The sequence below is a fragment of the Chroicocephalus ridibundus genome, chromosome 2 (assembly GCF_963924245.1).
Source record: "Chroicocephalus ridibundus chromosome 2, bChrRid1.1, whole genome shotgun sequence".
Classification (NCBI taxonomy): domain Eukaryota; kingdom Metazoa; phylum Chordata; class Aves; order Charadriiformes; family Laridae; genus Chroicocephalus; species Chroicocephalus ridibundus.
The window spans coordinates 49,414,043-49,430,824 of NC_086285.1; the positions used below are offsets into that span (position 1 = coordinate 49,414,043).

General features: G+C 35.9%; 1 protein-coding gene across 6 annotated transcripts in view; it reads right to left on the bottom strand.

The window, feature by feature from the left end:
• ULK4 (unc-51 like kinase 4) overlaps nt 1-16,782 on the bottom strand; it is a 246,624-nt gene that overhangs the window by 49,971 nt on the left and 179,871 nt on the right. For all 6 annotated transcript variants that reach the window (XM_063325376.1, XM_063325375.1, XM_063325378.1 and 3 more), the window contains 2 exons: nt 15,508-15,606; nt 7,135-7,320 (listed from right to left, as the gene is read on the bottom strand). In XM_063325376.1, coding sequence (XP_063181446.1) covers nt 7,135-7,320; nt 15,508-15,606 — 285 coding nt within the window. The remainder of the gene's footprint in view (nt 1-7,134; nt 7,321-15,507; nt 15,607-16,782) is intronic.

Below are 16,782 nucleotides of genomic sequence, written 5' to 3' on the forward strand. Positions count from 1 at the left end.
CTTGTATTTTTAATAGAATAAACTCGTGGAGTCCAGTGATCAGCTGAACAAAAAATAATTTCAGCTTAGATCCAATTAAAATAAAAGGCTAATTCTCACAGCTGTTAAGAATTTCTTGACGCTCTGAGTTAAGTATGCCCCAAGTCACATACAAAGATAAAATACACTGTGTTTACTGTTATACATACACAGGGATACAAACTATACACATAAAGTGAATTAGAGCAAGTGTAGTCAGAGAAGTACAAAATTCACCCAGCAGAAGAGGATGCTGATGCAGCCAGAAATAAGTGATCCCATAAGCCTGGACAATCTTACTGAGATTTAAATATTTGCCTTTTCTGTAAGAAGAAATAAGCAGAGCATTCTTGTACCATCTAGTGCTTTAGATCAAGGAATAGCAAAGTTTTCTGCAATCTGGTATCAGCCACAGACCTTCTGGACAGGATCAAAAGTGACAAGACAGGTGAAGATAAGAATTCCAGGGACTGCATCAGTGACTGAGACTTACCCATGGACACTTGCTCTGTTTAATTTCATAAGACAGAAGGATAAGTACTGGAAAGAAAACTCATCAGTATATAACTTTAGAATGCTACACTTAACGATTTTGGTCAACTGAAAAAAAGGATCTTGTAAAATTCAAAGAGGTAAATGAAAAGAAACGCTGATCAGAAACAGAAAAGGCCTATTGAAATTCTTTAAATGCTCTAACCAAGTGCATAAATCTAAATAACAAAATATTCTTCCCTCTCCTCCCTCCAATAGAAACCATAGGATGCAAATGTCAAAAAAAGAGAAAGTCAAGGACAGTGCTAACATATTGTACTACTTCTCAGCATCCTGAAAACACTCCATGAGTTACACAAAGTGTAAATGAATTTAGCCCTTCACAAGCTACATAAGCCAGGCACACTGGTCATAAACATGCACATGCCTCTAAAGCGAAACAGTATCTAACCATTTCAGATAAAAAATGAAAATCTTTTTCAGACCTATGCAGTGAAAATTTGTGTCCTGGATTTCAATACACAGGATTTAATTAGTCAAATTAAAATTAACTATGTATACTACTATAAAGAATGCCATGGGATCTCAAATGATAATCACATACTGGATACGTGTCTGGATACGTGTATATATGTGCATACATATATACATATGTGTATTTGATATGTGTATATATCCAATCGCATATTGGATATATATCTCACATCTGAATATCCTAAGTATTGCTAGACATACAAATAACATTTTCATACAGTACTTTAAAAAAGTGCTTTTTGGAAAGCTGTGTTATTCTTAATATCAAGTAAATAGTTATAAAATAAATAATTGATATTTTAGGACTTGGTATTGTTTGTAGAATGTCTGAGAATAAATTAGGATATTCTTAAGTTTTGGCTATGCAAAAATCACACTTTCATTGACTAAATGTTTTCCTTCTTAGCGCTACTGAAAATGCTTTACTAAGCTTAAAAAAAATCTTCCACTGGGGTTTAATGATTAAAGTACAGTATTTCATTTCCATGAGAATTTGATAGAGCCCATAGAACATGACAAACTGAACACAAAGTTCAGAACACGGCTTAAGTAAGATTTTTAAAAAAATCCAAATTACTCAGATGAAATAGTCAATATTGGCTCAATTCTCTGTTCAGTAAATCACAAAATACAGCAAAGGGGCTGTGCCACAAGAGAACTATGTTCACCAAATGCTGAATTCCTTTAATTTACACTACACTGGCTCTATTTAAATAATTGTTTAATTGTTGCTTAAACTGTATTAAAAGTAGTTGTGATTAGCTGCATTCACCGAGTAATCTAAACCAATTTTTTTTAACTCTGCTGTAAACTCAATATATTGCTTCTTGACTAAAGGGAAAGGCCTGGCCCAGCAATTCTGACTCACAAATATCCCTGCCGACTGCTAATATTCATCAGGGACGCTGTAACTTTTTTTTTTTTTAAAAAAGGATTTTCATTAGATTGTATTTCAGTCAAAACTTATGCAAAATCAAAAAGCTATACTTGAAAGCTTACTTTGTGACTAGATTGAAACCCAGAAGTAGAGGAAGTGGAGGAGAGGCATCTTTGGGGCAATTCACCTGCAGGGAATGGAAATGCCATGGCAGAAGGCTGCCAAGCAACAGTGGGTGCTGGAGGCCTCCCCATCTCTCATCTCTGTCGACTCTCTCCAATTTTGTTAAAACCCTAAAAGAAAGGCCTGACCGAGTGTGCAAACAGAAGGAGCTTCCCTGCACGGCGGGAAGGGTGGAAAGGCATTATCCTTCCCATGTATTTGCTTCAAAGCATTTTGAGAAACCTGTCTTGTTTATGATCTATATATATTGTATCTTAATGTTGATTAGCTTTTTCTCCTTGGTGGGATCTTAAGTTATTTGTGTCTAATTCCTACCCAAGGACGTTACTCTATTAGACTGAAGCCAACAAAAGGTGGTCTATAAAGAAGTGGTGCAGGCTTGGTAACAACTAGAAAATAAGAGACTAACACTAATGAAGGACAGATATTGTTCATATAAGAGTCATCCAGATTTTCAAAAGATATGTAATTTAAGGAAAACATATATAACAACAAATGCATTTATAGTGAGTACACCTATACATGTCAGCAACCCACAAGTGAGGATTGTATTTACAATCTAACAAGCATCATTGTTATAAAATTATTCCTTAGAGCAATGGAATATTATGGATTACCTTAGTAATTAATGAAATTAATTAAAGGCATACATAAAAGATTCACTTTAGGAGAAAGATGCATAAGATGCATTGCTCCAGCTAACTGAGCCTATTTGAGAGCACTGTGCTCTCTCGGCAGGAGATACACCAACAGGTTCCTGCAGCTTTCTAAGACTCTGGGAAAGCAGACTCTGCTGAGAATTGCCGCACAAGCACCTCCTTGTGGCAATGAAGCCGTAAAAAGGATGCTATCTGAAACTCTCTTGGGATTTTGTTTCACCTTCTTTGATGGAAGCTCCCTGCAGATGTACTTGCAGGAATCTACTGAGGAGCAAATCTCCAGCAAGACGTTCAACTTAGAGAGGGATTGCAGAATTGCTACCCTAAATCAAACACTTGTGCTATCTGTACTGTATATCTCTTCAAGCTCTAAATGTCTTTCCCCACAATGCATGATCAGTGACTAATATAATGAGGACCTAATCTGGGAACTATCACAGTAAAAATATATGCACATATTTCAATATACAAACACCCAACTTTCAATTCAAAAGATGTGAACTCAGCACATCTCTGTATAAAACTCAGGATGACGAAGTTACTAATCTACGTGACAGAAATACTTAGGGACACATGACTTGAATGATATTTTAGAGATACTGATCAGTGGTTCCCGAGGCTTTGGTTCGCTGGAAACAGGCTAGTAAATCTGCCTGCAGGCACACAGTGATGTCGTAGCTGTAGCCCAGACTGGCAAGGAGAGCAAATTAGTGTTCAACAGTCCTGCAGTGAAATTAATGAAAGTTATGGACCTTTTTCACAGCTCAAGTATTGTCATTCTAGCCTTAACATCCTTACTATACAGCCTAATACAATTTGAGAAATCTTTATGTGTATCCCCCACAGGTTATCTGACATGCAGATGACATCCTAAATGTCTTAGCTGCTCACAAATAAGAGATGAACAACTTTTTGACAGTTAAGATACGCAAATTAGTGAAAATGAGGTTCTAGAAAGACGATCAGAAGAAAAAAAAAGGTACGATTTAGGTAGAATTCAAGTATACTTTCTGACAAGTACTTAAGGTAAAAGTCACAGAACAAAAGTTCACTCTCCACAGTGAGTGCAGAATTGCCTATTAAAGCCTGATGTTTATCCATTTTTCTCAGAGGAATTTTTCCTTATTACTAGATGAAATAAAAAGTATTCTCTTGTTTTGAAAGCTGAAACATTTTATTTGTCAGTACCCAGGTGTAATCCCACAGTGATTATGTGTCTGGTGGAGATATTGGCTAGTTCTATAAAAATTCTGGTGATAATCACTTGCCTTTACGTTACATACTAGATGGTAAATTGAGACGGCAGGTAGATTTTTTTCCTCTGGGGAAAAAAAGAAATGAAAAACTTCTCAGTAAAGCAGGCAAAAAATGAACTATTTGCTTCCAAAATGAAAATTTCTTCCACTCACAAAGAAATACTTTAATCTAGATGATTTACTGGGCTGTAATAAGATACACTATATCTTCACAGAAGAGATGAAGTGATACGATAGTGATTTCCATAAAGGGTGGCAGAAGAGGCTCCAAGAATCAAAGAATGGGAAAAGATCACTCCCCTGACGTCACTGATCAGTTACACAAATGGTGCTAAAAAAGATGAAGAATATTTGAATAGCAGTATTGTCTAACCCCAGATGAAGCAACCAGAACGAGAGTTAGTAAAAGGCCTGAAGGAGGAGAAAACCCAAAACCACCAAACCCTGTTTCTTTGATTCAGTAATTTTATTCTCTTTCCGTCCATTGAATCAATGTCAGTAAGAAGAACATTCTTGAAAAAGAGTGGTTAACCTGGGCCTGACAGAGCCAAAAGATTTGAAAGCTAAGAGGTGATTATAAAATACCAAAACAAAACAAAAGAAGACCGTCAATGCTGCCTCTTTAAAGCTTTTAGATGATCCTTACCTACACAGTTACAAAAGTTAGCTCAAAGCATATTTTTTCTGGTTTTCACTCCTAATGGTTTCTTTTTACAGCAAAACAAAGCCTGCAAAAAGGGCTGCTCATGGCAATTCCATTAATAAGTCTGTACGAAGACATTTTTCCCCCCTGTCTGGCCTATATCTTTATTTCTGTTTAATAAATGAATACAAAAAAAATTGCAGGGCAAAAAACAGTGAAGAAAGTGTTGCAAGAAGACTATATTGCCCTGCAGTCAATTTTCTGGTCAAAGTTTACAATGAAAAATGACTACTAAAAAACAAGAACAAAACCAAAAAACCTCAAAACAAACCTCCAACTTTGTCCAAAACCTCCGCTCCAACCACTGCAGATAAAACTTAATGAATGAATACTATTACTAAAACAACACGTAGATATAAGTTTCCATTTCATCAAGGTAAGGTCGTCTTGTATGTCAATACATTCTGTGACATGCTTTAAATCGAAGACTGAAATTGAGACACATGTCTCCATTAGCTCACTGGCATCATACGAAACACCTGGACAAAGATTAACTAGACATACAGCTATGCCTTTTCTTTATTTCCAGAAATACACTCTATAAAGGCAGCTATAGCATAAACACTTAATGATCCCTCTATTAAAATATTGCTCAGATATTAAAAAAAAAAAGACAACACAAGAAAAACACTGCTCTAGGCTTCAACATTCAGCATGAACCGCTGATGTGGGCTGAATCCTTCTTAAATAGATATGATTATATTTCAATGTCTTTTATGATAATGACAATTTTGACAAGATAATCATCTCCTCTGAATAGGACTTTTTAAGGTTTAGAGAAATAATGTAAGATTTATTAAATAATCTGTCAAATTATCTATGAACCCTGCTTTCAAAAGAAATCCTATGATCTCATTAAAATAAATACAGAAAATCTATGCCTGATATTATAAATAACAAGTACCAGTATCACTGGTATACAAAGGAGAGATCTAAAAGGACAGGAACTTGCAAGATTCAAAAGCTGATAGCATAGCTTTGTTCTCTTAAGATAATCAACAGAAGTTTCTGTGTTAAATATGCTGCATGCTAGGTCAACTTTTGAACGGTGGTCTTCAAAATGGAGGGAAAGGAAACAAGTCTGTAGCTACGTTAAAATCAAATAATCTAAATATGTATATTGCAGGCTTATTTCTCTTTCCTTCCTCCATACTTTGTTGCCTCTTTTCTCTTATTGCTTTCGGGGAAAAGCAAAAACCAATTCTACACAGCACAATGATTACACAGAAAGGGAAGCACAAGGACAAGCAAAAATCAATAGTAAGTGTCTTTAAAACAAATCTTTGCTAGAATTCTCTTTTCAGGAAGAGCAGGAGAAAATAAAGGAGTGAAACCTGAGATGATGTCAAGAATGAGAGAAATTATGAATTTTAAACATCATTTCAATTTCAGTTTTATATTTTCATGCTTCTTTTAAGGAAGGATAGGACTGAGCAAAACTAGAAAGAAGTGTATGGTGTTTACTTTCCTGTGATGTAAATACAGCTGGCAGGAGAAAGAGGACAGGAACATCTCTGAAAGCTCCACAAAAAGGGTTGCTTCTCCTTAACTCTGTAAGTAGGAAGACTCCTGCCGCCATTGATGATGGTCTTACCCTAGTAGCCCAGCACTGCACTGGCAAAATTCAAGTGTCTTCTGCCTCTTACACTGGGTAAATTACCCTCTTTTAATTGAAAACTGCTCTTGGAGAGTAAAGGGTGAATTAATCAAGCAATGCAAGGTGACAATGCAGGCAAAGCTTCTTATCAAGACACTTCAAGATAAAAAACATACTATTATCTGAGAGAATGTTACATCTACAGAAGGTTTTCCACCTAAGCTACTTGAAAGACATGACACTGCTGTGATGTCACTATATCAGAGCATGATAGAATTGAAACTCCTACCCGTCAATACCATCACGAGAATAAGCCCCTGCACGATTCCCACTGATTGGCATTCTACATTACAACCACTTCATCAGAAGTGGTCCCTATCACTCGGTGAGAACGAGGAGCCAACAGCCTACGCACAAACCTATTTCAAGTACAAAATGTCATTTTATTTACCACTGCGTTTCTGAACGGCTATTTAATGCTACAAGGTTAGTTCGTTCAGAAGGCATTGTTCCAATACTTCCTAAAGCTGAAGTACTAAACAAATCCATAAATAACATGAGTTATTTAAAGAGCTGAATGGTTAACAGCAGTAGGAGAAATCCAACAAGCAGTTTGTAAGAGGTTTTAAGTGTAGAAGGCTACCTTCTCCAGGGAAGTTAACTGAAATTCAAAGACATGAATTTTAACTTCATAAATTTTGTTTTCAACATTTTTTATACACTTTTTTACTTTAAGATTGAAAAAAACAGCCAAAAATTATGCAATGATATAATAGAAACACATGGACTTTTAAAATATTTAAAAGCTGACTCACCAGTCTCTTTATAATTCTCAACAAAAGCTTCAGTTGTCGTGTATCTTTTTTGGACTTCAGTACTTCAGCAAAGCTGTCCATGTTTTCCGGAGACATGCTCTCCTGACTGTTCCCTCCATACAGCTGAACCAACAATGATAAGCACTGTGAGGCACTCTCAAATATTTCAGCATCTTCACTGGGAAGCTAAAAACGAACAAAAAATGAACAAACAAAAATCAAATTCCAATTTCAGAAAAATTGTGTATCACTAGGGATCTGGAAGGGTATTAACATTTGCATTGTGCCAGGAAAGAAAAATTTCTAGTTGAGTGACTCCAAAATTCCATTAATCTAAGCTTAACAAAGTGATGAAAATATAATTAAAATATATCTGTTTTTAAGCAGCAGTATAACAACATCTCCACTATGATTTTATCAAATAGCCTATCTATAGCGGCACCATAGAAGTACTGAAAATGTTGCTCCCAACTCTGTTATTTTCAGACAGTATCTTTTGCTTTAAATAGAAGTAGTAATAGCAGAAAGTATCATTACAGCCATGATGTCTAATCTTCTACACAATGCACACCATAAAACTTTATTTAATTATTTCTAAATCAAGTCTATGGCTTCTGGTTGAGGTAGAGTACAGGCTATCTAACTATTTAATAGATTTTAAGTTTTCACAATAGGAGGTACGCTTTGCAGATTTTAAACATTTTCCTGAATTCAAGCTTTTCTGCACTCCTTTGAAGACCAGAGCAGGCCCTAGCAATAGGATGGAAAAACTCTTTCCTGGGAAACAAAATAATGGAAAAGATATGGGGGCATGGCTAATAATCATCTTTAAATGAGCTTCAGGTAGTATGAGACCGCTATCAAAATGATTTATATCTTTCTTGAAAGTACAATCTGGATATAACAAGTAGAGATATTAAATTAGGCTTGTATTTTGCACTGTTGGAATGACAACTGGAATGCAATGCCTAGTTTTGGAGCACACATTACACGAAAGCTAGTGAAAAAATCATAGAGGTTTCTTGGGAACAGGCAAGAGGACGACAGCTTGGAAAACATAACAGCAAAAGACTGAAGGAATTCAGCGTCTATAGCTTATCAGAGGGAGGGTTAAAGGGCACTTAATCATATTCTTTTGGTTACATGTGAGAAAAATCAGGCGGAGAATCGGCTAATTCCTTTACCTGAAAAAGGACTGGTAAAGTGACAACGGCTCAAATCTTTATCTAAAGCAATTCAGATTATAAGGGAGATAATACTTTGATTGATTGATTGATTGATTTAATAAGAGCAATTAACCACTGAAACAACTTCCTTAGAACAGAGAGATATAAATTGCCTGTGATGGAGATTATCACAATAATAATTTTTTTTCCTAAAACAAAATAACAGAAGTCTTTACTACAATGAGGAATTGATTTAGGAAAGTCCAATGTCTTGTGTTATATAAAATCCTAGACTAAATGATTACAATAGCCTTTTCTGTCCTTACTGTCTATGAGCTGAACAAAATAAGCTATAGAAGTGTAAAAACACCTCATCACTCCTACTCAGTTTTTTAATTCCAAAAATACTATTTAAATACAAAGAGGCTAGGTTAAAGTACAGTTAACAGACTATCCCTACTGACAATAAAAAGGCAACAATTTATATAATCTGTCCAACCATTTATATAATACGCCTAACCATTTCAATAATGATAATTTAATCTGCAGTGTGAACTTCCCAAGCTTTTTCATTTTAAGGAAAACCCATACAGTTACTCTAAAGCAATCTGGGAACATATCATCAGACATATACTCCTTAAATATTCAAGAAGCAATTCCCCAGGGATCTGCATGCAAATACAATCCTGTTTTCCATTAGCTTCATAGAGCTGGCTGTTTAAAACATACTGAACTGAGATGTAAGCTCTGAATACATAGCCCCAAGACATATCACATTCTATTTGACCTAATGCTATGCAAGTGACAGGACCACAGCAGTTATTTCTTCCACAGTTTTGCTGTACGGTTTTCCTTCATTCCAAACTAAATGCCACCTATTTGATTGTTTTCTTTTCAACACCCAGAATTATCTAATAACATCATCAACATAAATAGCAAGGCTAAAAAGGAGGAAAAGCTACAAATAGTAACAAGTTTTATAGCTTTATTTATATCTTCAATCCTTATCAAGTAAAAAACAAAAATTCCACTGATCTCACTGGGGGCTTTGATCGACTTGTATTTCCTTCACTGAAAAAATAAAATGCTGTCAGATAAAGGAAGGAAAAATTAAACTACTTTAACGTATCTCTCTCATCCCTTTTAAAAGCAGCACTCTAACTTACGGTTTCTTACTAGATCAGTGTAGACAGGTTTATCAACCACTCCCTGAAGAAAACCACAGTACAAGAACTATATTCAATTCTCAAGTGTTGTTTGTGGGCTAAACAAAAATAAAAGAGCAGTGAACATTTGGACAGATACACCCTTGCCCTGGAGGACTAGCCAGTGGAGGCTAGATTCCTGGGCTCCATAAGCACAAAATTCCACGTGTAATCACAACAGCCACACTTTGAAGTGAGACTGTTCCCAAGGTCGTCTTCTGAGATATTCACTAAATACCAGAGCAGTGGAAAGGTGTCAGTCTCTGCTGAGGACTGCCCCTATAACAACCTTGTGTGAAGAAATACATTAAGCACCGCATCCTTTGCAGTTCTTCCTGACGCTAGCAGAGTACATGACTCCCAAGGAAGCAAATGAGCGTGTCCCGTCTGTTAGCATTATTCCCACGGAAGGCTGTCTTCAGCAGGAGTCCCCAGATAGCAAGACAGTGCAATATTTTGCCCTAGGTAAGGAGAAGCTGGGCTCAGGCCAATGGCTTTGCTTAACTCCTCCCTGCATGCCCAGCCCTTTATCACCATTGCTGCTGTTCTTTGCCCCTCAACAAGAGAAAGGAAAAAGGAAAACCCTGAATCTCTCCATCTAATATGTTATGTCATCAGATAGGCTTGCTCTTCACAGGATATCAAGCTGTCGGGGACCATCCTCCAAACGTAGCCCCCAGTATCACTCCAGGGTTCACAGTACTCGCTAGCCATGACATGATCCTATTCAATCACAAATACCAGTGAAGTCCCTCATCGCCTGTTTTACTTCAGGCTTTTCTGCTCCTCTGCTTCACCAGAGACTTTTTGCGCTTCAGTGCTATATAGAGTTTGGGGAGCAAGTTGCTGTCATCCTGGAAAATTGCAGGGTAAAACAATACCAGCATATATCTTTGATGAATAGGAAACAAGCTGGGAATTGGAAAGACTGTATTTACTCCGGAGGGGATGAGAATCATTGGCGTACAGTCTAACCCATCAATAATTAAGGTGGAAGAGGAACTCTCAGCAACATCCTTATTTAAGTATGTATGCATCAGCATTTTTCTCTATAACTCCTACCGTTCTGCTGTTTCACTACTGACAAGTAGTGATTTAGATGTCAGAAGTAGTAAGTTGGTAATGTGAAATTTAACAATGGCTGCCAGTCAGTGTTTATACTTTTATTAATGGCTATAAATAGTAGAGGATCTGAAGAAAATTATTAGTATGAACAAAAGCAATGACTGAAAATATAATAAATATCTGTAACTATAGAAAAAACAAGAAATGAAAATTCAGCTTTCAAGTAAACAGTATCTCATGTCTAAGAAAACCAGCAAAGCTAAAGTCATGTTTCTAGACAATGCATATAGATGGATGGTTCATCTCTTAATTACCAGAAACAGCGTTCCGATTATTTTTCTAATCAAAACAATTCCATTTGATATGAAGAATTCCATTTCAAGCCTTTGAAATGCATCTATAGTTTTTTATGACAGCAGCTACTTAAGTTTTTGCTCTTTCAGGGGAGGAGAAACCCATGAAAAACTAGACTTCTAACTCTTTAAGAAAATATCTGGCCCTTAATATTTCATAATTACATCAAAAAACTCTAGTGGCCTTTTGTTTTTTTTGGGTTTTTTTGAATTATCAGTATTAGGATTATGGATTCAGCCCTTCAGCAAGGTAGAAACATTAGTACTCCTTCTACTTGCAGCTGTTAATATTCTGGGCTAGTATATAGCTTGAAGAAAATCCAGCACCTTAAAATAAATTACTGAACAGCTAAAGTAATAATTTTTGCCATTCTCTAACTCAGAACAGTAGATTTATTTTTCACTTCAAAATTTTAAAATAACTCCTCATGACAAGACTTTTGTGCAATGAAGATTGTGTATTACCTTTTACTTATTTTTTATGGCCATGTTATAACCTCGTGTAAACAGGCTCATAACATAAAATACTACTTCCTTTCTAGATAGAACCTGCTGTGTGTATTTTAAGGTTAATGTGGTGAAGAGCAGGAAGTTTCTTGTTATTACACATCTGTATTTCTGCAGTCTGTTGTCAAAAACCGCCTTCATTTTGAACCAAGTTGCAGTGTGTTCATGAATTGCAAACCATTGCAAGAAACGTGTGATCATTTGAGCTGAAGTGGCAGTTTTCACACTGTTGGAGTTGTTACAGCATCTAATTTTAGAGCTACAATGAAACAGTCTGGATTACCCGTCGGGGACACTATTTCAGCGCATTAATGAGGTTATACACAAAGAGAGTTTATTACGATAAGAGGTAGATGTTCATTAGATCAGTAATGTGATTACAGAATGTGCTGTAAAGGAAGCACCATTGGGAGCTATAGGGAAGATGATTTTGCAAACATTAAACAAAATGTAAAAGCAAAACATCATTATTAAATTTGCTAACTTTACTATGCTAGTTTTACTAGTAAATATGCACAGTTTTAAATGAGAAAACAAAATATCATATTTTGGCTTAGGGCAAAATTGTCATCCTCCTATGTAAGGGAAAATATTTAAAAAAAAACAATACATTTTCAGTTCATTTTAATCTAGCCTAATTGCTGAGAAGCTAAATCCCCATTCTGAAATTCTGTGTTTGTGACAATATATTTTTATTTCCTCCGGTGTGCTTTTGTTTGTTTGGGGGTTTTTTTGTTGTTTGTTTGGGGGGGTTTTTATGGTGTTGGTTTTTTGGTTTTTTTAGGGAAGCTCTGCAGAAGAGAACTCTCCAAATATAATTCACAGGTAACATTTTAAATACAATAACAGTAATATATTATACAATACAGGAAATAAACATGTCTTTCCACTCAGACCACAGAACTGCATGTATTCCTAAGAAATGGGAAATAAAAGTCTACAGGTTTATCATTCTTCCGCAGCCACTTTCATTATTCATTGGCAAATACCTTCACGTGCTTTGAAACCGAAGTTAGGGCACCGCCTTAGAGCCAGTACAACGCAGAGACAGAAAGGACCTGGAGGAGATCAGCTCATGCATCCATGCGCATTGAGGCTTCATATTTGTCCTCTTTATGTTTGCACACGATGAACTGGTCTTTCAACAGCAATATACAGAGCGCAGTAATCAACTGCAAATTTTACTAGTAATACTATAATGAAGAAGTAGACAAGCAAGGTTCTCTCCCAGCAGTCTGGCAGGCTACAGAAAAGACTGGAAGATCTACACCTAGGACCTAAATCTAGGATCTACAGAGAAATGAAACTCTTTTTTATAGGTACTGGCAAGGTTTCTGAAAACTTTCTGAAAATCCACGCTGAAGTAATTTAAAAAGTAAGCAAACCATTTTTTTTTTTGGTATATGGTACATCAAAAAGTAGAAGGTATTTTACATCTTACATAATTGCTGCAAGTTTCAGTACAATAATCAAATTACATTTATGTGCAAGCAGAGAAACACTATGCAAAAAAGCTGAGTGTAATTAACTTTTAAACACAAAGCTGCCAAGCAGAAGACTAAATGCTCAATTTATTTTCCTCTTATTGATCAATTAAGGGCAGATAGATCAGGGGATTAAATATTGAATTCTCCATATTTGCAGTGTTTTCTGCATGACAGAATTTGTAATTATATCTTCTTTTGCATTCTTAAAAACTTTGAAGTTTCATTTACGTGCAATCTAGGGTTCCTACACTTGCTTTGCTATGCCCTAAGCGATAGGCTAAATCATAATTACAGTAGGGGAAAATTGATTCTAATTTTTTGATATTTTCAAGTTTAACTCTGATTTTTGAGGGATTATTAAGAGAGATGAACATGTAGAACTTAAGGAAAATAAATAAACAGACAAGTCAATGGGGCATGGAACAATCATCTACTTGAGGGATATACATATTAATGTAATGAGGGAAAGCAATTATTCGAAGTGACACAAGAAACTATAAATAAGGTAACATAGGTAGAAACAGCAAATCAGAGAAAATAATTTTAACTCAGCATCTTAAAGTGATGGTTAGTTCAGAATTTAAGACCTCTGTTATCTCCAGAAAATAAAGTTCACAAAGAACTGAACGTCTCAAAGCAGTAATAAATGCTTATGTAGCTACAGAGCTCAATGAATACAGAGAACTAGTGTTGGCAGCTCCACAGAACTTAAGCTTAGGTACATCTGAGTCTTTTTTGAGGGGTAGGAAGCATATACATCTTGAGAGACCCGCTAGACTTCACAAAGAATCTAGTCCTATTTAAAAAGATTAGAGCATAAAACCTTTTAAACACGCGCATCCTAAATGTTAAAATTATTATTTGGTTGTTCAAATGCTTCCAAACTTAACAGGAAATGTTTAATACAGCAATGGGTAAAGGATATAAAATTTAACAAACCTAGCGGAAATAACGTTCATATATCCAGTCAAGCACATGTATGTAAAGAACAAAACATACACACAACAAGAGAATATCCCTCACATTTACAAAATCTTTGACAAAATTCAAAACCAAACCCAAACAAACTGAAGAAGCATCAGCAGTGGTCTTTACTCTTTACCTGCATTTAAACATTTTCAACGTATCAGAATCTGTAGAAATACAGAACAAAGCAAAACCTAGTGGTAATTTGCAGCCATGCTTCTGATACAAGGGGAAGTCAGAATCTAATCAGTACATGCTAACTATAGAATTATCCTATCCTTTCATTAAAAACTTATAAAAGACTTCCAGGTGGTATAGGTGAGTACAGCTTGGCCTCTAATTTTCTGTTCTTTAGAGAGTTAATGGAATTTAAATTTATGACTAGTTTTACTTTAAAGGAACATTTGGATCTTTTCATGTCTTACTATTTATCGTATGTAGTGATTTTAAAAACCTAATAGAAAATAAATTAAAATAATTGATAAAGATGAAATATTATATAGTTAAAATCCAGTCACTCTGTTTTAGATCATTCAGTGAACATTTCCAAAAAGCCTTTGTCAATAGCTGGTTAAAATAAATTCATCATGTAGGACTTAGCAACAAGTATAATGACAAATATTAATAAAAAAGGAACCACACTCTTCCCCAAAATAGAAGATGACAGACAGTGCTAAAGATAGTAAGAGACTCACAGGTATTTATATCATAATACATCTGAAAACCCATATTTACATGAAGGAAAAAAAAAAAGGAGGCTGGAAGAGAACTGAATCTGAAATGCCTCTAAGTGAAATAACCTGGAAAGGACAGTGTGATATGCCATAGGGAAATTCTCACATACCATTTTAATGGCTTTATGTTGAATAAAGTGCTTAGGCAGCCTCTAAAAACCCTGTCCGGCTCAAGAAGCATTCCTCTACTACATGCTATTACACACAGAGCCAAGACAAATCTCTGGCACAGTATGATGGAGGTTGAGCTGATGGGATGCATCAGGGCCACAATACAGCACTCTGTGAAGATTTCAATGAAGCACTGTGACATCTAGTAAACCCTGGAAAAGACTGACTTTAAACAGACAGACTTCAAAGATGTTTACAGATCACCAGGGACCATTCCCACTCACAAATTCCTCAGGATCATGTGAAAATAAAATTAAACCCTGGAGAAAAACTCAGAAGGCTCAAAACCAAGAAAATAATATTTAAAAGTCATCACTCACGGCAAACTAATTTCAAATTGACTGACTTTTCCAATGGTAGCAGTACTTGTTGTTTCAAAATTTGTTTCAAAATTTGAATACCATCCTTTCCATATGCAGTGATCACTAGTCCATTCTAAAGGGCAAAAATTTGGCTATACATGTGTATCCCAACTGGGAATCTGCAGCCTGTCCCTCGTCCCACTTCTGTGCTTGGCACACGCTTACTCCAGCGTCACTTGTAACCTGCAAGTCACTATGACCTATAATTTCTTAAAAATTGTTAGTCCTTCCTTTGTACTAGATGGGAGCTTATAAACAATGAAAAACTAGCAAACAGAGTTCTAAGATGTTGAATTCAGTTGAGTAATTCCAACTTCAGCAACATTCCAAAAGGCTTACAAACAAGCAAATTCTCACCAGTTGAATGAGCGGGCTAATTAGGTCCGTCAGGGGTTTATTGACAAGCAGAAGGTCTTCAGCAGCCTGTGTGTCCCCTCCTGCGCCAGATTTCTGTGCCTTAATAAGATGAAAAAAAATAAAAAGCAGCCTTGGTGACTGTTCCGTTATGAGAAACAAATTAGGTCCATTAGGTGGTCAAAGTTTGAACGGAATTTTGAAGGAGACTTGTACACTCTTTTCTAGTTAAGTGTTTCTGGGCTCCCGATGAGCAGTTACACTCCCTGTGTCTGTAACAATAAGCACAAAGCAAAAGGGACTCATGCTGTCATGCCCATTCTGCACAGGCTAAATATACTGCCCTACGTGACATTTCTTCATCAAAATGCTATAAACTGCATACACAAAAGGTATCTCTAAAGCAATCAATGTTTTATGTGTTTGTATTCTCTTTCAACATGACGTGCCTATTTTAACATTAATGTTCAACTATTTTTTTTCCTTTATCAGGAACAATTTTAAGTGCAACTCAAAACAAGAAAAACAAGGTGACTGAAAGTTAGGATTCTCAGCAGTAATGTTCAGTTGTGCCCTTCTGACTCATTTTGTACTCTGAACTATTCATAATGTATTATAATAATTTATTTTTTAAATAGAAATAATAAAATCCTTAAGTGACCAAAGTCTGTGATCTGATCTGTTACTACTTGTCATTCTCATCATTGTCATCCCCCTTCGTCAAACATACTGCCATCCTAGGCAGTGTTATTTATGACCCATCCCTGCCCCAGGACACCACAAAGGTCTGCTTGCAAGATTTTTCATTTAACTTCATTATCTTGCAGCAGCTTTGGACCATGACATTATACAGTCTAGCTGCTAGAGGAAAACATAAACATTTTGTCTAAAAAACACACTTAAAAATCTTTTTGTATTGTTTTTCATTTAAAGCTCAATCCTAAAATCATCATCCAAGCGTAATACCTGAGGATTTCCGTTTGGTTAAGTGAACACAGAAGCAAATCCCCTGAGACAAAACACACTACTGCTGAAGCTCCACTATTGATACTGATGAGTTGGAAGGATAATGCCTTTCTTCTGGAAAGAATTTTGAAAGAAAAGAGATCTGAAGAGCTGTTTCTCCAGGTAATAAGACACATTGGTATGTCCCTCACTGACACTCACCACAATGACCTGGATTGCTGAAGTCCAAGAAGGGCACAGTGCAGAGAAGACAAAAAAAATTGAGTATTTATATTAATGAAGAAAGTGAAGTAAGTCACCTTCACTTCAGCA